Source organism: Rhynchophorus ferrugineus, unplaced genomic scaffold (genome assembly GCF_030347505.1).
Source record: "Rhynchophorus ferrugineus isolate W39M unplaced genomic scaffold, kcgeb_rfMv2 rfM1, whole genome shotgun sequence".
Lineage (NCBI taxonomy): Eukaryota > Metazoa > Arthropoda > Insecta > Coleoptera > Curculionidae > Rhynchophorus > Rhynchophorus ferrugineus.
Window position 1 is genome coordinate 22,238,256 of NW_027472580.1, and position 26,705 is coordinate 22,264,960.

The 26,705-nt window shown below is 32.4% G+C and overlaps 1 protein-coding gene across 1 annotated transcript; it reads right to left on the reverse strand.

Annotated features, from left to right (window-relative positions):
* Positions 1-2,844: 2,844 nt before the first annotated feature.
* Positions 2,845-10,834, reverse strand: LOC143206491 (uncharacterized). The gene is made up of 3 exons (XM_076419060.1): positions 10,274-10,834; positions 8,079-10,171; positions 2,845-3,624 (listed from the first exon to the last, which is right to left on the reverse strand). The coding sequence occupies exons 1-2, from the start codon at positions 10,686-10,688 to the stop codon at positions 9,306-9,308; spliced, it is 1,281 nt and encodes a 426-aa protein (XP_076275175.1). The 5' UTR covers positions 10,689-10,834; the 3' UTR covers positions 2,845-3,624; positions 8,079-9,305.
* Positions 10,835-26,705: the final 15,871 nt, after the last annotated feature.

Here is a 26,705-nt window from a genome sequence, read left to right on the forward strand (position 1 = left end):
CATGACGCATTACTATAAAACTTTGAACTCTTTGAGATATGCGCGCTTCATGTTATTACTCGGACACCCTTTACAAAGTAAGTAAAAAATCCTAAATATCGTTTACATAATTAAAATGGGTGCTTTTATTTTTAAAATATCGAATTTTGTCCTTATACCGTATACCACGTCACACTGACCATCAGCATTATCCACAAATTATTTTTTGAGTAGTTCTTAGGATAAAGCAGTGTTTAGTCAATGTTTAATTAATGTCTATTCAACGTTAAGTGGTCCACTTGCCTCAACATCAATAAGAACATGTAATTTATAATATTAGTTACGCGGTAACTTTGACTAAAATTATCCGTAGTTTCGCAACAGATTGGCATCTTCAGTAGCGGGAGTTCTGATACCGAAACTGTCCTAACCAGGACCTCATAATGAAGTAAGTAGCTATCACGGCTGTGTAGTCAGCAGATACGGATCCCGTTTTTTTGGGATACATTGAATAATTAAAAAATCGGAGAATGTTATGCCGGATAGAGCTTGTCTTATAGTATCGACGCCTTTTCTCAAATTAGCACTGTGGAAAGGCTAAACTTTCGACTTTATTAATCTTAATGCTGTGACCAGTATCTATCCAATGGTCCACCAAAACTGACTGTGCCATGTTTCCATATCTCACACATTGTTGATGTTCCTTTATCCATGTACTTATTATTCTCCCAGTTTTTCTTATGTACGCTTTCTCACACGAACAAGCACCTTGTTATCTTTAGCAGATCTCTTTTACATTTCTGATTAGAAAGCGCGCTATGTTGTTTGAATAAAGCTTTGTATGTACGCCCTTTGAATTTGGTCTATTGTTCCATAAATAAACTGGAGTGGAGTGCTGGAGAAAGTTTTTCGGTCTTATGTTCTCCTGCTTCCCATCTAATACTAGTGAATTTTATAAGTAGGTAAGCACTGGATCTTACAGAATATTCTAATACTCTAATAAATCTCAAGTAAATCTGATTCCTGGCTTGCCATTATTCCTTTGTCAAACTAAAACCTCAAGAAATAAGGTTAAGGAATCAACAATTATTTTCGGCCTTTATTGTGAAGTGGAGATTTGGATGTTGGGAAATCAGTGAGAAAACTGGTTAAGTCCTTGTACCCTGTTCAACCATTTTGAAGATATTGAAAGTCATTAAAATGACCCTAATAAAAAAATTTAGACAGATATCTCTTAAAGTACGTGGTTATATTAATTAATGTTCAGGTATCATTAATTCTTAAAAATTATCCTTCTGACTTCTTTTTACTAATCGGAGTTTATAAGAGGACTTACGATTATTACTGTAGTGGAGGACCATTCCGTCATTTTGACCACTGCGCTATAAAGTCGGATCCACTTAATAATTTTTCTTAAATTCGTCTTTTAAAGTATTGACTGACGTTGTTAACATGACTAGTCGTGTCTAACGACAATATCAAATTTAACACATTATTTATTTAGGGTAGTTATCAATTAATTAGAGGTAAATTTCAGCAAATGGATTATGGTGATAGATGTATTTTTTTAGACAGACCCATTATTGTAATTAGTAACCTTTTTTAGTGCCGACAAGTTAGGCAAGTCATTTTTGACATGGCTTATTTGATACCAGTTTTAATTTATTAATTAATAAAAGAATTTTTCACAAACCGAAACAAATGACTCGTACATGACAAGAATATCTATGATTCTTCGGTAGTGTTTTTTTAACGAAAATTATACTTGTGATTAAATAATATAATAGGCGAATAAATATATAACCTATTTATTTATAACTTATTGTTCCTCCAAGTTTAATTATTAATCAGCCCACTTAATTATAAAACAAAGGCGGCCGTGGCTACCGGCCGGGTGAACCGGTAGCCGTGGGTTCGAATCCTGTTGGGGCATGGTCGCAAATTTATGTTTGTGATGTTTTAAAATTTGTGAAGGTTCTAGCAAGAGTGTAAAATCCGACAAGGAAAATGATTCCAGTCACGCCAGTAACCAGGCTGGGTAAGATCGGATGTGTTCTAGGACGAGTTCTAAGTTGGTCACTCGCCAGTCGGTAGGCTTAATGCTGAGGACCGTGATTCGGAGCCCACGTTAAACTTAGGGCACAGTCCATATAAACCCATAGTTGGAAAAAGGCGACTTTAAAATATATTAATAAAAAAAATAAAACAACGCAATATAAGAAATATAATAATAATAATTTGTTAAATATAAAATATGACATAAGCAAAAAATGAGATGTTGGTTGTTAATTTATATATTACCTTAACTTTCATATTATTATAGAATTCAATAATCTAATCTTCAAATAATATCTGTCAAAAATGCATTTTATTTAAAGTATTAGTTTACAACTTTTGTTATTTTTGAAACAATGATTTAAAAATGTCGCATACCTGTTCAACATGGGTTTATTTCTGCGTAAAATGCTGTTAAAGTCAAACAATGGTGTGATAAGTATTATGGTTAATACCGTACGGAATTCAACTATAGTATATTCAAAAAAGTTTTAAACATATGTCATCTAAATTCGTTACGTCAAAACGTCGCAATGTTGCCGTATCAACTCTGAATTTCAGTTCAGTTTGGCTTTGACATACAAGAAAATTCTAACTTAAATAAAATAATTGAACTAAAATGTTATGAATTATAATTTATTTTAAAATTATAGTAAACTAGCTGACCCGACAGACTTCGTCCTGTCAAAAAGATTTGTAATGTGGCAGTTTTTGTGCCTACGTATTTTAAAAAATTCTCCTGAACAGAACCATCACCCTGGTGATAGGGCGTTGTGAATAAAAAATAATTAAATAAAACATATATAAGGATTGAAAAGTAAGTAATCGCTTTATTGTTAATCATGTGAATCATAATTATTATTATTATTATCATTATATTGCTTTGTGGTATACGATGTTTTTTGTTTGATTACCTGGCGCATAGATAAACAAATCTGATGGTTTTCCAACACGGGAACAGGCAACATACAATTGACCATGTGAGAAACATGGGTTTTCTAGATTAATACCACAAACACTTAATGATTGCCCCTGGGACTTGTTTATAGTCATAGCAAAAGCAAGCCGTCAACATGTCTATAGGAAATTTGCCATTACCAATGTCAATGAGTTGTTTAGAGAATATGTTTCCAGATTGGTCATTTTGCAACTCGACACGCATATTCTTGCTTAAATGAAGTACTTTAACATGTTTCCACAAATTGGAGGACTTTAGACATGCATTGAGTTCATCAGCTGGCGTTGATCGTGGAATCACTGGCAATGTTTGACGAAAATCTCCTGCTAATAAAATCATTGCACCACCAAATCGGTTATTATTGCTACGTAGATCTTTTAAGGTTCTGTCTAAAGCCTCCAAAGATTTTTTATGTGCCATCGTGCATTCATCCCAAACAATCAATTTACATTGCTGCAAAACCTTTGCCATTGCAGAGTTCTTCGAAACGTTGCAGGTTGGAGTTTCATTGCTTTGCATATTTAATGGCAATTTTAGTGCTGAATGGGCTGTTCGACCACCTTCAAGCAAAGTTGCTGCGATTCCCGACGAAGCGAGTGCAAGTGCAATTTTATTTTGTGAGCGAATTGTTGCTAATATTAATTTTTTTTTTATTACTCTTCGTGAGTCCACAATCTGCCCTATTGGCAATAAGTATTTCTTCTGTTTATATTATATATACATGGCATGTAGAAAATCACTTCATTAAGCAATCTTCTGTATAAAATATTATCTTAATTAATTAGTCTTATTCTAATGCTTATTCTAAACTCTACATATGTCCAGTAATCAGATCAGGTGGTGTTAAACGTTTTAGTCTACGCACTTCACTATCACGTCGCATATTCAGCTGATTAGCGAGTACATTGGGATGCACTGACACTCTTTCGAAGTACTTCACACAAACACGTTGGATTACACTCGTTATAGGTTCTAGAGGAATATCGCGTTGGATCACTTTATTTGAAATATAGTACGGAGCATCAACAATGGCACGCAACACCTTATTTTGGAACCGTTGAATGATGGATATATTAGATTTGCTAGCGGTACCCCATAGTTGAATTCCATATGTCCAAATGGGCTTGAGTATAGACTCATACAGCAATACCTTGTTATCTAATGATAACTTGGATTTGCGCCCAATGAGCCAATACATTTGATATAATTTTAGTCCTAGTTGTTTCCGTTTAGAGAGTATGTGCTTCTTCCAGGTTAGGCGTCGATCTAAATGCATACCAAGATATTTAACATGCTCTGCTTGGGGGAGTTGACGATGATTGATATTTACTGGTGGACATGTTCTTCTACGCAGGGTAAACGTTATATGCGTGGATTTTGATTCATTGGCTTTAATGCGCCATGTCTTCAACCATAATTGTATTTGCTCCAGGTGGGTTTGTAGGTTTATTGATGCTGTGACTGGGTCTTCATGGGATGCTGAGATTGCTGTATCATCTGCATATGTTGCCACAGTAGTTATTTTTGTGGTGGGCAGATCAGCCGTATACAGAAGATACAGTACTGGACCCAGTACACTACCTTGCGGAACTCCTGAATATATGGGATTTAGTTCGGTATATTCATCGCCTTGATTTACAATAAAATGTCTGTCAGTGAGATAAGATTTTAGTAGCTGATAGTCCGGATGAGGGAGAAGTTTCTTTAGTTTAACCTGCAAGCCCGTATGCCATACTTTGTCAAAAGCCTGAGATATGTCTAGGAAAGCAGCCGAACAATATCTTTTGGCATTTAGGTCAGCGTTTATTTGGTTTACAAGTCTATGCACTTGTTCTATGGTCCCATGCTTATTGCGAAAGCCAAACTGATGTTCTGGAATAATTTTTCTTTTTTCTATTATATAGTTTAGTTTTTTTATGTATAATTTCTCGAAAACTTTCGAGATTATTGGTAATAAACTTATAGGTCGGTAGGAGGTCACATCTTCTGGTATTTTGCCTGGTTTAAGTATCATTAATATTTTAGCTACTTTCCAGATACTAGGGAAGTAATTAATTCGTAGCATAGCATTAAATATATATGTTAATAGTTTTATAGCCTTTTCTGATAGTTCTTTTAAAATTTTGCCAGTAATTAAGTCATAACCAGGAGCTTTTTTAATATTAATCTCTCTCATTATTGTATGTTTAACTTTTTTGACCGTTAATTTCTCGTGCGGTAAATCCATTTGAAATGGCGAATCTAGAAAGCTAGTAATTTTATTTTCGTCATCTTTATGTAGCTGAGACTGGAAAGGTTTAAAAACATTTTTTAAGTGTTTTGAGAAAATGTCGGCCTTCTCTTTATTGCTTCTCGCCCAATTATTTTCGCTTGTTTTAATAGGTGGGTTATGCTGCTGGGATCTCCTAAGCTTTTTTGTTGCTTTCCACAACGAATAGTCTGTAGCCTCAGTTGATGTCAAGTTTTCTAGGTATTCTTGAATGCCTTGGTTCTGTTCGATTTGGATTAGATCTCTCAGCTCTTTTATGGCCCTATTAAATTTTCTTTTATTCTCTTCAGTCCTTTGCTGTTGCCAATTTCGTCGTAACTTTCTTTTTTCTGCTATCTTTTTCTGTATTGTACATGATATCTGTGTATTTTTTCTTGGAAATGTTTCACTGTTGGGAGTCGCGGAATATGCTGCCTCCTGTATATTTTTTGTAAGATTTATTGCTGCTATTTCTATATCCATTTCAGTTTGTAACGGTAAATTTAGAGAGATATTTTGGTCTAAGTTTTCTCTAAATGAGGGCCAGTTAGTTCTATTATTGCACAGAGAAGGGGGTTTATCTTTGATGGTAATTTTTGAAGAAATTGTTACTATTATTGGTGAATGATCAGAAGACAGGTCGAAGCATGATTCTGCCTGACACTTTTTTGGATCAATATTTTTTGTAATACAGAAATCTATTGTATCTGGTTTTTTATTTCTGTCTGAAGGCCAATATGTTGGTTCACCAGTAGAGATATGTTGTAAGTTATCTTTCCTTATGGCTTTAAGCAGTTCTCTACCTTTTGAGGTTATTATTCTTGAACCCCACATTAAATGTTTTGCATTATAATCTCCTCCTGCTATAAATCTATTACCTAGCGTACTGAAGAATTCTTGAAATTGTTCTGCCTTGTTGTTATGTTTGGGTGGGCAATAAATCGCAGAAATTGTTAATGGTCCATGGGCTTCCTCTATGGTTATACTGGTGGCTTGCAGGTAGTCTTTGCGGAATTTTTCTTTTTCGAAATGCTTTATATCATCTCGAATTATTATGGCTGTACCTCCATGTGCTTTATCATCAGGGTGATTTGTATGATAAAGCTTATATTTAGGAACTTTCAGATAATTCTTGTCCGTAAAGTGTGTTTCGGAAACCATCATAACGTCAATATTTTGTTCATTTACGAACATTTTTAGTTCCCTGGCGTGTTGTTGGAGCCCATTGGTATTCCAGACGGCGATTTTGTAGCTATTGGTTTCAGGCATTAGGCAAGTTTGCTTACGACGGTTGTGAGTAGACCAAGCATCGTACTCATTTGATCCATTAGTTTGGCCATCATATTTTCTAATCTTGAGATGTTGCTAGTTTCAGTAGGTTGAGATATTGTCTCTCGTTTTTGTGCTGAACCATTTTCAACTATTTGGGCATAAGTTATGTCTGGTTGACTTGTTCTGGTGGGTAGTGGTAGATTGGTAGTAGTGGATTGTTTTTGTTGATGCCTTTTTTCCCTTAAGGCAGGATAGAGTTTCTGCTGTAGTTGCTTGTGAACTGCGCAACCCTTGTAGTTCGCTGGATGATTTCCATTACAGTTAACACATTTCACTTTTTCATTGCGAACTTTTCGAGTAGAATCTCCTGTCTTATGTTCTCCTGCACATTTTACGCATCTATATGATTTGCGACAGTAAGTCTTTGTGTGCCCGTGCGCTTGACACCTTGTGCATTGTGGTATAATTCTCTTTATATGTGGTGGTTCGCATTTAATAATATTATTTTCCAATTTGGTGATTTCATACACCGCCTTATTATTTCCATTAGGTTTTATGTCTATATAAAACATAGGCAGAGGTTTTTTTGTCGTGTGATGTCGTATATTGTGAATATTTACGACCTCGTGGCCTTTTTCTGCTAGTGCTACCTTGATGGTGTTAAAGTCCGTCCCGTGATGTAATCCTTTTAATACGAATTTAAATGTTCTCTCGGATTTTGGCCTGAATGTATGGTATTGGGTGTTTCTTTCATCTAATTCTTTTATAAGAACTTTAAAGTGATCCGCTTCGAACAATTGGATTTTAATTGTTTCATAGCTCACTGTTTTAATTCAATAAAAGTCATGGATGTTTTTTATTATTCCTACCTTATAGACTGTTATTGGTGGTGGTTTGGGAACAACTTTTTCAGGGCTTGGTTGTATGTTCTCTTCAATTTCTTCCGACAGGTTGCTAAAACTGTTTTTTGTCTCTATCGGTTTCTGCAACCAATAGTCACTGATTCTTGTTTGTTTCCTCGCGATTTCTTCTTCTGGACTTCTCAATCGTTTTTTGTTAATGACTGTAGTCCATTCTGATGGTGGAGTTTGCGTTATTGCTGTTTGTTCTAATCTTATATCAAAGTGTGCAGGTGATTTGGTTGAATCACTATGGTTTGCCATTTTTTAATTTTTAATATTTTATTTAATTTACTTCCAGAGGAGAAAAAAAATAAAATAAATACATTGTTTATTTCACGCACTTCATTTTTCACTTACGTTATTTTAGCACTAGTTTTTTACTATAAATACTATAAATGAATTTCAAAAGGACTGTTGTAAAATAAGATGAAATAATTTTAAACACTAATAAAAATGAGATGCAGTCCTTTTGTCTGGTCACGTAAACACGTATTCACTACACTTTAGGTCCACTGAGAGACGGATAGCCGCGTCTGTTATGCGTTTTTAACACTCAATTAAATAACCGTAATAAAATACTGGGTTTTTTTTAAAGAAAGGTATCTTCTTATAGCTTGGACCGTATTGAAAATACGTCTTCACCCTACGAAGGTTGGAACTGAACTGCTAATATTAATGAAATAAAAAAAGTTTTTCCTGTACCACCAGGTGCATCTAAGAAATAAATCCCTCCAGTTTCATCATTTGTTACTTTCATAAGAGTTTCAAATACATACTTCTGTTGTTCATTTAACAGTGGAAGATTTGTTTGAATTTATTCTTTCAAAGCGTTGAGATCATACAGTCTTTCTCGATGCAACTCTTGGTTAAAAGCGTCATGCATTGGACGATTGGGCGCGGTCAGGCCTAATTGAATTAATAGTTTGTTTGACATTATCAAGCACATGTCCTCAATTGAAATCAATGCTTCATTGTAAATTTCTTCACTGATTTGTATATTTGGATTTCCCATTCTATTCCGTATTTGATACAAAATATCATCACACATATAATCTTTGTACTTGATCCACAAATCAATTGGGTTTGATGGGAAGCATGTAGATATGATTATAGAAAACAATGTTCGTACTTGATGAGCGTGTGATGATATTACAGCATCATTGAGAGTTTGATCCCAATGAGCGTTATTTTCAAGCAATTGCAAACGTTGACAGGCTTCTCTGTAGGATCCACACAATTCATCATCAACATTTCCTAACTATTAGAATGATGTTGGGCCACGTACATTGACTAATAGCAGTCGTAAATAAAAACATTCATCATTGCTTGGATGTACTGAATAAATCCGGCCAATCGCATCGGTGGAATATACATCTGTATATCCTGGAACTGGTTTTCCTTGTTTCCGTCGTATAAATCTCCTTGAGGATTGATTCCAGGTATAATATTTTGGCATTTCAGAATATAGCAATGTTTGTGCGAAATCATCGTTTTGGCATGTCTCAAAAAAACTGGTTAATGTAGTAGATGGTGGCTGAGCAGCTCTTTGTACTGCGTTCTGTGCTGTAAAATACACTCTTTGTCCATTTTCTAAATGCACAGCTAAGTGAACAACAGAAGGGTGTCTCTCATGAATAGGAAAAGAAAATATTCGCCAAACTGCTTCATTACTACTGACATAGCGGCCCATTTGGTATTGGGTAACTTCATCATTAGAATTCTCTGCACCAATTCCAATCACAGCCATATCACTCCCTTTGGTTACATATTTGCAAATGTATTTAATCGATTTCACTGAATGGCAAGATTCAACGTTGATGTGTGCTTTGAATGTCTTTGATAAAATGGGTGAATATGGAACAATCCAACGATTATCTATTTCAATATCTTGTTAATTTAATTTGACAATTGTTGATTTTCCATTGTCTGCTGTCGATCTGCGACGATACAATGGATAACCGTCATTACCAGTAATTGTTTCCGATATTAATGTCCGTGGATATCGTTTTGAACATTTACCATCCATCATACACGGTGAATTTTGATTAAGAGTTCCACAGGGACCATGTATCATGTTTTTGATAACTACCTCATGCAATCCAGGATCTACTTGTACATTAGGGATTTCAGCTGATATCACTGCATCAACTTCATTTGGCCTTATCTTTTCAACCAACCAAATCAAAATGTGTGCATGTGGCAATCCTCGTTTCTGCCACTCCACAGAATACATCCAGCAGCGTGTCTCACCAAACACATTATGTTTTACGATGAAATTCATTAAAGATTTCAACTTTTGTCTAAAGACTCTGGCTGTAATATCATGACGATCAATGGATGATTTCCCAGGTAATAACTCCTGCTTAATTTCTATCCATTGCGGATTGCATGTAAATGTGATGAACAAATCTGCTGTACCATAATGACGAACATACGACATGGCATCTTGAGCATATTCGTGCATATGCCGAGGGCTTCCGATGTATGTTGCTGGAAGAATAGTCATCCGACCGACATTCTGTGCATTTCCATCAGTATTAATCGCATCTCGAAGGTGAATATACTCTTCAGATCGGAGTTTGGTTTGATTCAACCTGATGAATGTTAATCTCTCCGTTTCAATTTTAACATACATGTCATCAACATATTTGTGATATAATCGCCGACATTTCAATATGTGATTATCTGCATTTTCCCGAATCATTAGGCGGTATGAATAATAGTTCATTGAACTGACTTTTTTGTTGGTTTCAGAACCTGTAAACAGATTTTGTTTTAATAACAGTCAAATATAAAATTAAAATACATAATATAGTGACTGAGATATTATCGCCATAGCTAAACTAATATTTTAGTTACCTGTAATGGGATTTATCATTTTTATTGATAAATCGTAGCCATCTTCACCTTGCCAAAATATAATGGGATATTGCAGTGCATCATATGAGCGGTGTGTTTCCTTTATAGGTTGTAATTGAAAATTCCGACGATGTAAAACAATATCACGGGATTCCAAGTTTTCTCCAACTACAACGATAGCAACTTCATCAATAGTTGGTGCATTAAAACGTCTTGTATGTTGACCTGCAGGTGTTTTATCAGCTCTGATTACAATTTTGTGATTATCGGATGGCATCAGATCCAGGGCAGTTTTAAACAATATAATCAATTGATTGTGTTGATGAAATAAAGTTTGTAATTGTTCTACAATAGACCTTTTTACTAAATTGTTATGTGCACAACGCAGATCAATTTCTTGTGGTGAATTGCCCATAAAATAAATTTGCAGGAATTTGTTGTCGCTATCTGACACTGGTAACAGTGAACCTGCTCTGTGATATATTTGCCCTTGTATCTGTAAATAAAAAAAATATTATGGTGTGGTATAAATTAATGGATTGTCAATGATCAAACTTAAATAATATTTGATCTTAAAAAGTATATATTTAGTTTTAACTAATATCTATCAAATATAAAATATAATAAAAGTGTCACTGAAACTGAATCACCATATAATATGATGACTAAGTGATATATTTCGTAATTATTAAGAAATTGAAGATTAGTAACACATCTTAACTTTGGTGACAGAAAATTTTGTTCGCTAAAATAATTATGAGTAACTGCTATAATACATACCTTGAAAGTTGGCATAAAATTTTCCCGAACTGCATTTGTTGCCCCAAATGAAGTCATTTGAAAGCAATTGTTATATTGTTGAATATGTGTCAAAAAGTGTATAGAATCTGTTCCTATTCCTGAAACCAATGAGTACAATGGTTCTGGTGGTGGATCCAATTGTATCAATTTCACTTTACCATTTGCGCAACACAATCCATTGGCTTCGTTTTTGTATTTTAATGCCTTACAGTGTGAGCAAACCAAGTTCATAGAACCAATAACAACACATTGGTAGTTACTGTAGTCAATTGACACATCGTAACTGAAAGCAGCTGGATTCAAACTTACGCGATTATTAGTTGAATGTCGCGCTCGCGCTTCACGCGTTTGTGATATCCGAATTCTTTCACGTTCATTTCCGTCGTCACGTTCTTGTGCAGTACGATTAGATCGGTAATTAGCTTGGTTTATAGCATTTCTGGTTCTTCTACCTAAATTGCTTCGTCTTATAGGAGGCATATCAAATATAAATTATTTTTTCACTAATCACGAACTAAACAAACACTAACTAACTAAACACTCTGCACAAAACACGATATACGAATTTGTTTCGTGTATCACTTGACAATTCATCTGTCATCTGTCAAAAGTCATCTGTAACAGACAACTTTTTTTTTTTAATTTGATATGACTTGAACTCAAATCCTTTTAAGCCGTACGAATTGTTTTATTTATTTAAAATTTGAATTAAATTTTAAACAAATAAAAAATTTTAAATAAATAAAACAATTCGTACGGATTAAAAGGATTTGAGTTCAAGTCATATCAAATTTAAAAAAAAAAAGTTGTCTGTTACAGATGACTTTTGACAGATGACAGATGAATTGTCAACTGATACACGAAACAAATTCAAACAAAAAGGGCTATTTTTAGGGTTTTTCCAGCAATAATTCTAATTTTTCTCGCCGTAAAAACCATCCCTGAACTTCAACGAACATTTTAAAAAAAGATTTGGCCAAATTGGTCCAGGCGTTGTTGAGTTATGCGCTTAGGAACATATTTTGCGATTCATTTTTATATATAAGATCTAATGCATATATTATCGACCGACTTAAAACTACAATTAAGTAAACTGTTATATTAGTTTGTAGGTTAGGTTTATGTTTTAGTATATTTGCATTGAACATTTCCATACCATCTATGTGTTAGACTTCTAGGCGGTTTTTTTTATGTAGATGTATTTTCTGGAGACCTAATCCACCTAATTAGTAATTGTATATCCAAGTAATATATTTGAGTTTGTGAAGACATTTTGGTATCACTGTTCATTTGTTCATCACCTATATCACCTTCGTTTGTTCTTTTAATACCTGTATACATCTTTCCTGATAAAACTAGCTTTAATCACTGCATTCTACTACTTCTTTCTTTCCTGATACATTTTAACCGAATGCTCATGTATATTCTGAACAATTACTCACATATCTATGCACATACATATTTTACAATCTACGATAACATTTTCTACAGTTATTATATATTAATAATATACTCAATTTTTCTTGTTTTCACTACCATCACTCAGTCTTAGAAATTGGCTGCACTGAATCACAGCATATTCAGAAAGTTTAATGCAAATGAATAACTAAGCTGTTAATTTCTAATCTATCTAACATTTGTGCACAATTCCATCATTTGTCAATTTCCTTTTCAATGTGTCTGATCGAGTTCATTCAAATCGAAAGTGTCATTAACCATTCCCGTTTCTATCATGAAGTACAATATATCTGCAATGAATTACAAATAAATGTTATAACTAATAAAGCCTAATCAATTGTTATTCCAACAACTTTTGTTGTCATAATACTATTTTTATTATCATCTTGCCACTGCTCTATTACTCCTATTCTTAAATATCCGTGTTTCATCTAAATACATAAATTAAAATAAGTTTCTCTTCATTTTATTATATGCTTTTAAAAATTGTATTCTTTTAAAAGCAATATCCGGAAGTTCCATAAGACCTCTTGATACGTTTCAGGCCAACAGTTTCCTTTGAAATAATTGTATTAAATATGTTTGTATTAAAAAGCTATTCAGTGTTTTCATACATTTCATATATTTAATATCTGATGGAGCTAACATCAAACTAATTTTGAATAGGGAGTTGTTTCGTAAAATATAAAAAGTCTACCAAATTGTTAAATGAGTCGCAAAATATAGTTGCGTGAGATAATTGTCATCTTAAAAAAATTAGAATACAGTCTTATCTCTATACCACATTCTACTCTTCTATTACTGATCCTGAGTACATCCTGGACATCTGCACTGTATGTCGATTTACAATAAATGGGAATCCGTTAATTGTCAAAACTTTGAATGAGGTTCGTCATTAATTTTTAGGTCATACATAAAACAATACACTAACATGATTTTTTAAATTATTCGAAATTATTATATAGTCCTTAGTCTATTAAAACAGCTAATGGACGTCATCATAATTTATAATGCAACGTTGCCCTACCAAATTTAAGTTTTCCTTTATTTTGACTCTGACAACAAAATACTAATGTAAATAAAATAATGATGTTATAAAATATAATTTATTTTAACATTATAGTATATCTAATGCATATTTGTTGAAGGACTTAAACTTTAGTTAATTATACAGCCACAATTGTTTGTAGGTTAGAGTTGTTTTATTATATTTACAATGACATATGACAACGGTGTCGACTAGTACGGGCAGTACTGACAACAAAATACTAATATAAATAAAATAATGATGTCATAAAATATAATTAATTTTAATATTATAGTATATCTAATGCATATTTGTTGAAGGACTTAAACTTTAGTTAATTATACAGCCACAATTGTTTGTAGGTTAGAGTTGTTTTATTATATTTACAATGACATATGACAACGGTGTCGACCAGTATTGACAACAAAATACTAATGTAAATAAAATAATGATGTTATAAAATATAATTTATTTTAACATTATAGTATATCTAATGCATATTTGTTGAAGGACTTAAACTTTAGTTAATTGTACAGCCACAATTGTTTGTAGGTTAAAGTTGTTTTATTATATTTACAATGACATATGACAACGGTGTCGACTAGTACGGGCAGTACTGACAACAAAATACTAATATAAATAAAATAATGATGTCATAAAATATAATTAATTTTAATATTATAGTATATCTAATGCATATTTGTTGAAGGACTTAAACTTTAGTTAATTATACAGCCACAATTGTTTGTAGGTTAAAGTTGTTTTATTATATTTACAATGACATATGACAACGGTGTCGACTAGTACGGGCAGTACTGACAACAAAATACTAATATAAATAAAATAATGATGTCATAAAATATAATTAATTTTAATATTATAGTATATCTAATGCATATTTGTTGAAGGACTTAAACTTTAGTTAATTATACAGCCACAATTGTTTGTAGGTTAAAGTTGTTTTATTATATTTACAATGACATATGACAACGGTGTCGACTAGTACGGGCAGTACTGACAACAAAATACTAATATAAATAAAATAATGATGTCATAAAATATAATTAATTTTAATATTATAGTATATCTAATGCATATTTGTTGAAGGACTTAAACTTTAGTTAATTATACAGCCACAATTGTTTGTAGGTTAGAGTTGTTTTATTATATTTACAATGACATATGACAACGGTGTCGACCAGTATTGACAACAAAATACTAATGTAAATAAAATAATGATGTCATAAAATATAATTTATTTTAACATTATAGTATATCTAATGCATATTTGTTGAAGGACTTAAACTTTAGTTAATTATACAGCCACAATTGTTTGTAGGTTAGAGTTGTTTTATTATATTTACAATGACATATGACAACGGTGTCGACTAGTACGGGCAGTACTGACAACAAAATACTAATATAAATAAAATAATGATGTCATAAAATATAATTAATTTTAACATTATAGTATATCTAATGCATATTTGTTGAAGGACTTAAACTTTAGTTAATTATACAGCCACAATTGTTTGTAGGTTAGAGTTGTTTTATTATATTTACAATGACATATGACAACGGTGTCGACCAGTATTGACAACAAAATACTAATGTAAATAAAATAATGATGTCATAAAATATAATTTATTTTAACATTATAGTATATCTAATGCATATTTGTTGAAAGACTTAAACTTTAGTTAATTATACAGCCACAATTGTTTGTAGGTTAGAGTTGTTTTATTATATTTACAATGACATATGACAACGGTGTCGACCAGTATTGACAACAAAATACTAATGTAAATAAAATAATGATGTTATAAAATATAATTTATTTTAACATTATAGTATATCTAATGCATATTTGCTGAAGGACTTAAACTTTAGTTAATTATACAGCCACGAGAGTTTGTAGGTTAGAGTCGTTTTATTATATTTACAATCGCATATGACAACGGTGTCGACCAATATCAACACAGTTTGAATTTTATAGACCGATTTGGTTACGTGTTCGGGCCTATTAGACTTCATACTGTCTCTTTTTACTAGAGTAATTCTGATAAAAGAAAATGAGAAATAAAAGTGCTCAGAGTTTAAAAGGGATTTTACGTTTTTATAAACTAAACTTGGCAATACGTCCGACAGTGTTGATGACGTGTGTTGGCCGTTTAATTGGAAGGACTTTATAAAACAAAAAAAAGATTTAAGAAGTAGTGTTAATTTAATATTAAGAAATAACATCATATAAAGCTTCTATATGTGCCATAGCTTTCGCCTGCCAGTAAAAATACTTCAGTTAATATAACATAAAAATAAAGTGCAGTACCCCCAGTGGGAAAAGGAAAAGATGACCAACAACTACAACTGCTTTCAATAAATATCCAATTTTCATTATTTTATCTCGTATATATCTCGTCATGGGCTTCATTTTATTTTAGTTACTGGTAATTACAAATAAATATGAATATACAAATTAAAATATTAACCAAACTTTAAAAATAATCTTCGTTTATTCGGTATTATAAAATACAGAATCGTTGACATCTAAAAACAATGAAAAGTCATGAACTACGTATATTTTATCATCGATCTCTTAATTAACAAAACATGACTGTTAAAACAAAATACCAATCGATTATAGCGCCATCTCGACTTTGTAACAGAACTAGGGTAATTGTGTTTGAAACGTGATGTTTGTTTTCATAGGTTGGGCATAGGTTGGAATTTATCTTATTTATGTATAATTTTTTCGTTCTTCGAGTATTTGTGTTTGAATATTATTTAAAATGCATTTCTATAAATGATATTTCTAAAAAGAGAGTAGCGAAAGGAATAAAACGACAGATAATGTTTTAATAATATTTAATTTTCGAGAGGTATTTTTTCTATTAATTGTATCTTACACCAGATATGCTTAGTACAATCTTAATTTACAAATTAATGTATTACTACTGTTCTGCTTTGCTTGTATTAATACAGAGGCAAGGCGAGTACGAGATTAATACATCAGATTGTATTTCAAAAATTAGAATAATACTAATCTACTTAAGCTAAAGTTAATAATACACTTATACACTGAACAAGTTTGTGTGGTTTCGTTCGCTTCAATCTTCTGATTTCCCGCGTGTTTTTCAGTAGCTGTATTGCTTCCACGTTGCTGTGATATAGCAACCTTATTTCATGTTTTAAGGCGAAATCTTGGATTACTTCGTGTATTCATAACAAGAGAGGTAATGCACAAAATACGAAAATCAATGCTATAACTTTTGGATGACTTTGTTTTTTTTGTATTCACATTATGAATGATGACTGTAATTTACAGAAACTAGAATATTTTAATATATTTACTATTTCACAAAATATTTTCAGAATTTATTTTTCAATTTAAGATTTTGGTGTCATGCGACATCACTTTTATAACAGTATATATAACCATAAATGTTGATTAAATTTTATTCTGTATGAAAGGAATGCGATCCTTAAAAACATTAATCCAACGAAAGAGTTACCACTATTACACAAATTGACTGGAAATGTCATTTCCAATCATTTAACCATTTCAACATCATGGTTTAAGCCAAAAAGAAAAGTTTTCTGTGGCATATTGTGATTGGTGATAAAATATTGATCTCTTCTGCAATCCTAAGTGCAAAAAGTTATAAGTTAGTCTAGGTGAGTCATTCACATCGACTCCGAAGCGAAATATTCATGACCGTAAAGTGATGCAGTGTGTAAGGTGAGATAAACGAGGTTAAGTGTATTATGAGCACCTAAAATTAGATGAAACTGTTACTGATAATATCTACCGACTTGAGTTGAGAACACTTGGATACACGTCGCAATAGTTCTGAAGGAAACTGTGTTGATCCAATGGGATGTTCTTCCAGACTCAGTGTAGTTAACCATACATATCTGATCATCAGTTATTCAGATCGGTGCAGCATGACATGGTTTGTATACAGTTATTTCGTGCAAATCCACACTGTTCTTCTGAAATGTATTACCATGTTGACAGAAAGATGAGGTAAAGTTAATACAAATTATATAGTCAATTCCAAATAGTAATGACACACGTGATCAATATGTGTCTGTCAAAAGTTGTAAATTCGTTTTACAGTCAGACAATATTTTCCTTCTTATTTTATTCTATTTAAAAAGAGATAGAGTACTGCTAGAGAAGTTCCAACATGTAACCGAAAGAGCCTGCAAAAAACGTTGTTTTAACGCTTTGTTCTAATAAATGTCAAACGTTGCAGCTGCACTGTAAACAAGTGACGAATCAAGATCAGCTTGATGTTTCAGAGATCAAATATACGAAATGTATACATATATAAAACCGTAAGTAGTTTTTTCAATCGAAACATAATTTAATACAGCACCTCTTTATACACTGTTAGGTAATACAGCATTTAAGTGGTGTAAAGATAACCCACGAAGGGGTTTAATGGAACTTCCAGAGATTGCTTTTAAAATAATATAATTTTTAAAAACATATAACATAATCAAGGAAGAATTATTATATCAATTTATACATTTAAATGAGGCATGAATATTGCAGAATGGTACATGGGGTCGCTCAAGATGATAATAAATATAGTGTAAAGAAAACAAAAATTGATGGAAAAATGTAAACGTTGGAATATCTATCGATTAGCTTTAATTAGTCATAACATTTATTAATAATTAATTGCAGACATATAGTTCTTCATGTTGGAAACAGGAATGGTTTTATTCCTGGTGCAGAATTAGTGTTTTCCTCTAAGTTCAAGGGTGACTACCATGGAGAAATAAACCAGAACTTGTCTTTGCAGTAGTTTGAAAACCAGCTTTTAAAGTACTTGAAGGAACCATCAATTATTGTTATGTACAATGCACCAATGCACCATGCATACCATATATATGGGTAGGTAGACAAAATCCCAACAAGTGCATCAACAAAGGCTGTAAATAAGGAATGGCTTAAAGTACATAAAATAAGTTTCGAGGAAACCATGTTAAAGAATGAACCATTTCAAATTGTTATTCGGTAGATATAAATGATATATTTAATTGAATTTTATGTCATTTACTTTTTCGGAAATAAGCCTGAGAAAAAATACATGGTAGATCAGATTGTTGAACGTTATGGCTACAGAGTATTACGTCTTCTTCCCTATCACTGCATTTTTAATCCAATTGATTGATATGAGGTATTGCGAAGAATTATTACAATAGATAATGAGGTCGAGGGGTATATTCAAACAAGAACTTGGATTTATGGAAAGAGGCATTGTCGAAAAGAACACCTTCAGTTTGTGTGAGCTTGTACAGACACATTGAAGAAGAAATTGACAGATGATTGTGACTTGATTAGTGTTTCTGAAAGTGATAGTGATTGAATAAAACTTTATGAATGTTGGTTTATGATTCAATGCTGACAATTACCAAGACAGGGCGACGAAAGAAGAAACAACTAAAGATCAGTATATAAGTAATATACTTTTATTGTAGGAAACTGTATTATAGAGTGTGAAAGCTTTCGGAGCATCTGTGTTATTGCTCAGAATATACATGAACATTTTGTTAAAATGGATAAGGAGAGAAATATTACTAAATGTTTTGTAGATATGGCAAATGCATTAAGTAGTTTTATCAAGAAAGATGTATACAAGTTGTAACAGGAAAAACTAAGGAGAAATATAGTAATATCGTAATGACTTTACAAGGAAACATTGCATCGAAGGAAACAAGAACTGAGCGTAACATAAATATGCTCTCTAAAGAAAATAAACTACATTACTCAGATACACAATTGCTAATTAGGTGGTTTAGGCCATCAGGGTATACTACTACATAAAAAAGCGCCTAAAATTCTACCTATACTAGTGTGGCAAGAAGTTCAATGTATATATAATAAAACAACTCTAACCTATAAATTATTGTGGCTGTATAATTTATTGTAGTTTTAAGTTCTTCGATAATCTGCATTAGATATACTATAATGTTGTATGATGTCAATAAATTATACTACATAACATTTTTGTATGATTATTTTATTTAAATTAGAGTTTTGTTATATGTCAGAACCAATATGTATTAAAACTCAGAGTCGTTACGGCAACATTGCGACGTTTTGACAGGTCACGTGTGGCACTACTGTTTTGAATAGACTATATTTATGTGATATAACCTCTTATATTTATCTATTCTGTAAAAATAGCCAATAAATGAGTCCTTGACAAATTAGAGCTGTTTGTTTTTGTAAACCCTTGTTCCAGTCCTTCTCTCCTAATAATCTAAAGCTAAGAACTTGATATTTCGAAACTACCGACTCTAACTATAAACGCAAGCAAAAACGATTTAGAACAAATATTCGTGTTGCTTATTATAATCCTTAGGGTTATTTATTATTAATAAGTAATTTCAGGCTGGCTTAACTTTATAAACTAGGCATTAAAGCTAACTGCTGGACATAGGCTACTGTAAACTGTTCTGTCCTACATGGATTCAATTTTCAACAATTTACGTGCAGGTTGTTATTGAATTTGTTGCGGCTTGTTATGTTCACCGTCTTGTCTCGTCTCTTGTTATGTTCAACCCAATTCCATTTTAATAATATTATAAGTGTGGTGTTTGAAATACAGAGGGTTTCAGATTAAAGTTATTATACTGAGAAAATACCGTTGATGTAACGAAGATGGTTAAGTTAATAAGGGTTTATATTTAGTCATTTTAATTTGCAGATGATTCTTTGTATAGTTTTTTGCCATGCTAATAACTAGCTGAATAAGTAACTTCCCCTTTTCAGTTATTTTATTAAATAATTAAAACACATATATTTTGAAAGTTTTTACAATTTACATCAAAGTCTACAGGGTACAGTATATACAAAATAATATGAACACTATGCAATATAGTACATCTTGTTGCATGTTGGCAACACTGTTTCTATGTAAATAATTTGACGCGTATATGATGCTTAGTTTACGTGCCAAATTTTGCGACGAAAGGGGGCAAATCCATGACAGACTTCATAACAGAAGTCAGCGCTGAGCTGCGAATGAAGTTGTGCAATAATCATGAAACCTGGACACTGGATAATTAGAAGATTGTGGACTAAAAGATACCTATAATATGGACTGCCTGCTTCCTACAGTCCAGCATTGGGGAAATTTCGTTATGATTTGGGCGGCAATATCATAGTATTCAGATGGTCTTCTGATTCATATCACTGGCCGGATTAATAACTCGACATCATCAATGATGGAGTTGTTACTAGCACCAGCATATTGCTACCAAACACATGATCATAAGATACTAGCATTCCTTCATGATAATGTGCTCATAGACACAGCCAAGAAGGTTCAGTTTTGGTTATGATTAAAAAACCTTTACCAGCGAGTACAGTTTTCAGACTTCCAACATAATTGAATCGTTATGGGGAGTTTTGGTGCAGAAAGTGAGGACTGGATATCCATCTCTGTAGATGCAGCTATTTTAAAAGCCTCTGTGGCTCACACCTTATTAAATAAATATTATATATATGCCAGGTGTTCATATTATTTTGTATTTCCTCTATATTTGAAGACACCGATGTAAGTTTCTGTTTGTATTTTTTCTATTTATTTTTCTATTTGACATGTTTGGAACTGGCCCCAGTCACCATTTAGTGTGATGTCAATTTCTCATGGTGATCGTGCATAATAATTTTGAATATTATTGATGTTAAATTGACGTATATTCGTATTTTTTTCTTATTTGATTAACTGATATATTCATAATCTTTTTTTATAAAATATTTCAGTATTCTTTCAAAGTATAAAATTCATTAGGAAAAACATCACATAAATAATTTAAAATATATGTATACATATTTCAAAAATTTACACCCATAATAGGTAGTATATTGGTGTGTGGAATATAGCTTAATTTTACGCATATTTGTAAAACTAAACCTAACATGTGATATTGAATATAAATTTCCATATGATTTGTTATCAAATAGCCACAGACAGATTACAATCACTAATATAAATTAAACATAACCTCAAATTTGATCGACGGTATATTAATATTGATATAATGTTTACGAGGTATTAAACAAGGTATTAAGTACTAACATTAAAACGGTTTTCATATAATTAAATTACCGTACCGATGTTGAAGATGCAGCTGCAGGGTCATATGTTCACTTTTTTCATAGTTGGAACAAGCACCGTATGCCATCGATACACATTAAAATGCATAATAATAACTAAAAATTATTAGTGATTAAAGTAATGTATTATAACAAACTTATAAACGTTCAACGTTTATACGTCATCTGTCAATTGTCACGTGTTCACTAAAACGTCACGTTTACACATCATATACATCATATCATCATACAAATCATATGTGATACAAATCAATTACAATTTTAGTGTTTTGGTAATAGTTTAAAATTATGTTACCTCAATTTAAATTTTCTTTTTTCACAAATTTAATTTATTTCGTTTAATGCAAATACGTAAGAGTATCTTGAGGTAGTTTTCAAAATCAGTCATCATGTATATATAGATAAATAAATATGAATGAATATGTAGAATATGTAGAATTGCTACAATAATTTTATATTTATAACGATAATATAATATTTGGAGTACAAATGAGCGGTGTAACAACTTAATAACATCGAACTGTTTTTGCAACATGGCAGTGCATGACTAAATATTATGAAAAATCTTATACTATCCTTTATAGTTACTAGATATTATCAACAGATATATACGAAGATATATCAAATGAACTTTAGTGAATATATACGAAAAGAGGTTCTAATTGGTACATTTGGTTAAGTTACGACTGATTTCAAATAATATCCCATATAATAATCATTTTTTAAATTTATAAATAACATTAATTAACTTTTCCTTCTATATCGCGAATCCTATTTGGAGGATTCTTTTCAACTATACTTGGATAGTGACCATATTTGATATTGGCATTTAATGTCTATTCCACGAGTTGGTACGACCTTGTTCAGACACTAATTTTTTATTGTTGTGACTGAAAGAGCTTACTTTCTCGGAATGAAATATAGCTTGGCTATATATATTGGACACAGACCTTTCAAAGAAACATATTGGATCATATAACGACAACCAATTTTCTCTTTGTTTACAAATAGATTGAGTATGTTTATTATAATTGGCTGTCAAGCAAATACTAAACACTGCGGCGCCTTTTAAAATCTTAGCTTTATGGGCTTGTTAGTTTTAACCAAAATATTTTCAAACCTCTGCCATAATAAATAAAAATATTGAATTTTTCTGAGACTACTGTTGTAGTTTGAAATAAATATTTTCAAACATGGGTTATATGTTAAGATACATTTCTATTAAATATAAATACATTTTTATTATTATTATTAATACAAGGTGTATGGATCATTCCTTTGTGGGTTTTTCGCCAAAGAAAATACTTTATGTACAGTGGATAGTTAAAATGCATTTATTCAAATTATTGGATATTTGATTCTATACATTTTGCTCTTTTTTGCCATTCCATTGAGCTAAATCCTTCATCAAGCCATTTTTGGCTTCTTCGAAATCGGTTAAATGCTGCTTTTCAAGAGATCAAGGATCTGGAGAGTACGGCGATTTCGACACATTTCTGACTGGCTTTGCTTTGTTGAAAAATCACTATATCTTTCAATATAGTGTCGATTTTTCCAATCAATTCACAATTTAAATTGACACCAACTTGGATAGATTAGAAATAAAGCAATTTTTATCACCCGTTTTATTCGATGCAGAAATGACTTACTTTACTTTACTACTTACTTTTATATTTCAGATTATTCTGCAGAATTTCGCTGATTATTCATTTAATAATTCATGTGGTACCAATCTTTCCCATCGTTTGTAATAATTCACAAATTACGACTCGACCCATATTAATTTTTCCGCCAAATGTTTTTGAGTTTGTGTTGAATCCAATGGTCCAATTCAATGTTTCTTGCAATTCAGCACCTTCTTTAGGCATATCAGGGCGTCTTTTACCTTAAACATTGGAACAACCACAATGAATTGTCGAAACCACGTTTCCTATATTCTTATTGTTGGACTATGCTCACTGTAAACCTCTACTAACAAACGATGACTTTTAGAGGGTTTTGTTATTTTGATTAGTGCACGTTTTCAGGCGCAAAATATTTCATAACAGGTCAATTAAAAAGTCCCCGGCCTACCATAGCAAAACACAATTTTTTTTATTCAACATAATTCCCTTCAAGGGTGATGCACTGATAATGGCGACTTTCCAACTTTTAGATACCATTTTTGTAGTACGATTTGTCCTTTGCTTCAAAATTGGCCTCAGTTTCGACAATCACCTCTTCATTTGACGAAAATTTCTTCTCAGCGAGCATTCTTTCGAAATCTGAGAACAATAAATAGTCGCTGGGGGCCAGATCTGGAGAATGCAGTGGATGAGGAAGCAATTCGAAGTTCAATTAATGGATTTTTGCTTTTTTGCGTTTTCACTGACTTCTGATACAGTGTATTGTCTTGGTGAAGCAGCACTTTCTTTTTCTTCAAAAGCGGCTGTTTTCGGCGATTTCATCCCTCAAACGGCCCAATAACGCTATGCAATAGTTGCTGTTGATAGTCCTTCCTTTTGCAAGGTAGTAAATGAAAATTATTCCATGTGCATCCCAAAATACAGACGCCATAACCTTGCCAGACTACTATTGAATTTTCTTATGCTTTGGTGCGGTTTCATCGTGTGCAGCCCACTCGGATGACCGTCGATTGCACTTCGGAGTGAAATGATGGAGCCATGTTTCATCCATTGTTTGATCTTCTTTAAACACTACACCGAATCATCAATTCGTCGTTGTTTTTGGTCAAAAGTGAGCTCGTGCGGCATCCACTTTGCACAGAGCTATCTCATACCCAAATATTCATGAATGATATGATGTACACGTTCAGTTGATATCTTTAGAGTGTCTACTATTTCATTCAATCTCAATTTACGGTCATTCAAAATCATTTTGTGGATTTTTTAGATGTTTTCTTCGTTAACAACCCCTTTTGGGCGTCCACTGTGTTCACCGTCTTCGGTGCTCATTTCACCACGTCTAAACTTAGCATACCAATCCTTGATGGTTGATTTTCCTGGGGCAATGTTCGGAAACTCGGCATCAAGCCAAATTTTTTGCTTCAACTGTATTTTTTGCCTTCAAATAGCAATATTTAATCAACACACGATATTCCTTTTTATCTATTTTTTTCACAATAACAAAAGTTGTTTCACTCAAAATGCTATAATTCACAAACTAACGATCCAACAGCTATCAAAATTATACACGAATCTTTTGAGGCTTAGGGATAACTAAAAAACATATGGATTTAATTCTAGTAGCGCTATCTATGTACCAGGCCGGGATTTTTGAATTAGCCTTTTATAATTTTAAATTTAATGTGTAAATGTTCTTATTTTAGCAGAACTGAACTTGTGTAACTCTGAGGTTGATCTCTGTAGAATAAAATTGCATATTTTTTGTTTATTCAAAATAAATGTAAACTCATGTTATTACTATGTTGAATGTATTGAGTATCGCAATTTGTAAATTCGTTTTAAAATCAGACATTATTTTCTTTCTCATTTTACTCTAGTTCAAAATAGATACAACGCTATTTGATACGTGCGATCATGTAAGTGATTCAGCCTACAAAAGTCGTATCGTTGTCCAACGTCTACAAAATTCTTCAAAACATTAGTGATGATAGTTGCACTCATAAATTTTTGGGAAACACATAATTTAAATGGCGTAAAGATAACCCACAAAGACGTTCGATTGAACTTTCAAACATTGCTTTTAAAATAGTACTATTTATATATTTAGATGAGACATGGATAATTTAAAAATGGAACATTGGGTCACTCATGGCAAGATGATAATAAAACTAGCGCAAAGACAATTAAAGTTGATGGAAAAAGGTAAACGTTAGAATAACATTTGATTAGGTTTTTTAGTCGTAATGTTTGTCAATAATTTATAGCAACTGTTACGACCCTTTAGACATGACAAAATGTTCAAAGGTTGGCAACGCCGGTGGATTTGTTCCATACGGTTCCCTGCTATAAAAAACTAAACGACGACGTCTCGCTTTTCTTTTCTCTATCCCCTTGTAAAAGTACCACTTCTACAGCACCACCGTACTTCCTTCACCTTAACCTAATATCCTGTCCATTCTCCCGTCGACCACATGTATCAATTTTAATTGAAATAAACAAGTATTTCTTTAACCAGTGTTATTAGTTCTCGTACAAATTCCTTCCAAAAATAGTACTGATTGTTCGGACAAATAATAGCATCGACAGCCACACATATCGACGGACGGACCGACCTGACTAACATTCCTACAATTTATTGCAGATATATGGTTCTTCATGCTGGAAACATAAATGGTGTTATTCCTGGAGCAAATTTAGTGTTGTCCTCAAGGGTAGCTACCATTGATAAATAAACTAAAAAATGTTTTTTTTTCTTTGATTTGAAAGTCAACTGTTAAAGAACTTGGAGGAACCATCAGATATAGTAAGGGAGAATGCGTCATAACATAACACACTGGTGGAAAATATCCCAATAAGTGACAATGGCTATAATTAAGGAATGGCTTACAATACATAAATTCATTTTTCAAGATAATATGCTAAATAGTGAACTATATTGAATAAGTGAATTGTTACTTGGTAAATATAAGTGAAATTTTTAATTGCGTTTTATGTAATTTACTTTTATAGAAATAGGCCTGAAAAAAGGAACATTGTAAATCAGATGGCTGAACAACATAGCCACAGAGATTTTTCTTTTTCTATGATGGCTAGCTAGAAGCAAATGGTCTTTTGCTGATTTCGCTTCGGGTTCGGGGTAATGAGTGTTTTGCGGGCGACAGAGGTTTGTGGATGGGTAGGTATTTAATCAAGGTGTTGTCGTGTTCTAAGGCGCCTATGGAGAACCTTACACTGGAGCATGGTCGTGAAATTCTTCACAAACGGGATGCCTGATTCGAGGTGAGTGTTGACGTTCCTCGAAAACCATGGGGTATTGAGCAACGCTCAGACATTTTTGGATTGGAACACTTGGAGTAGTTCAAGTTGTCTCTCCGAGACATA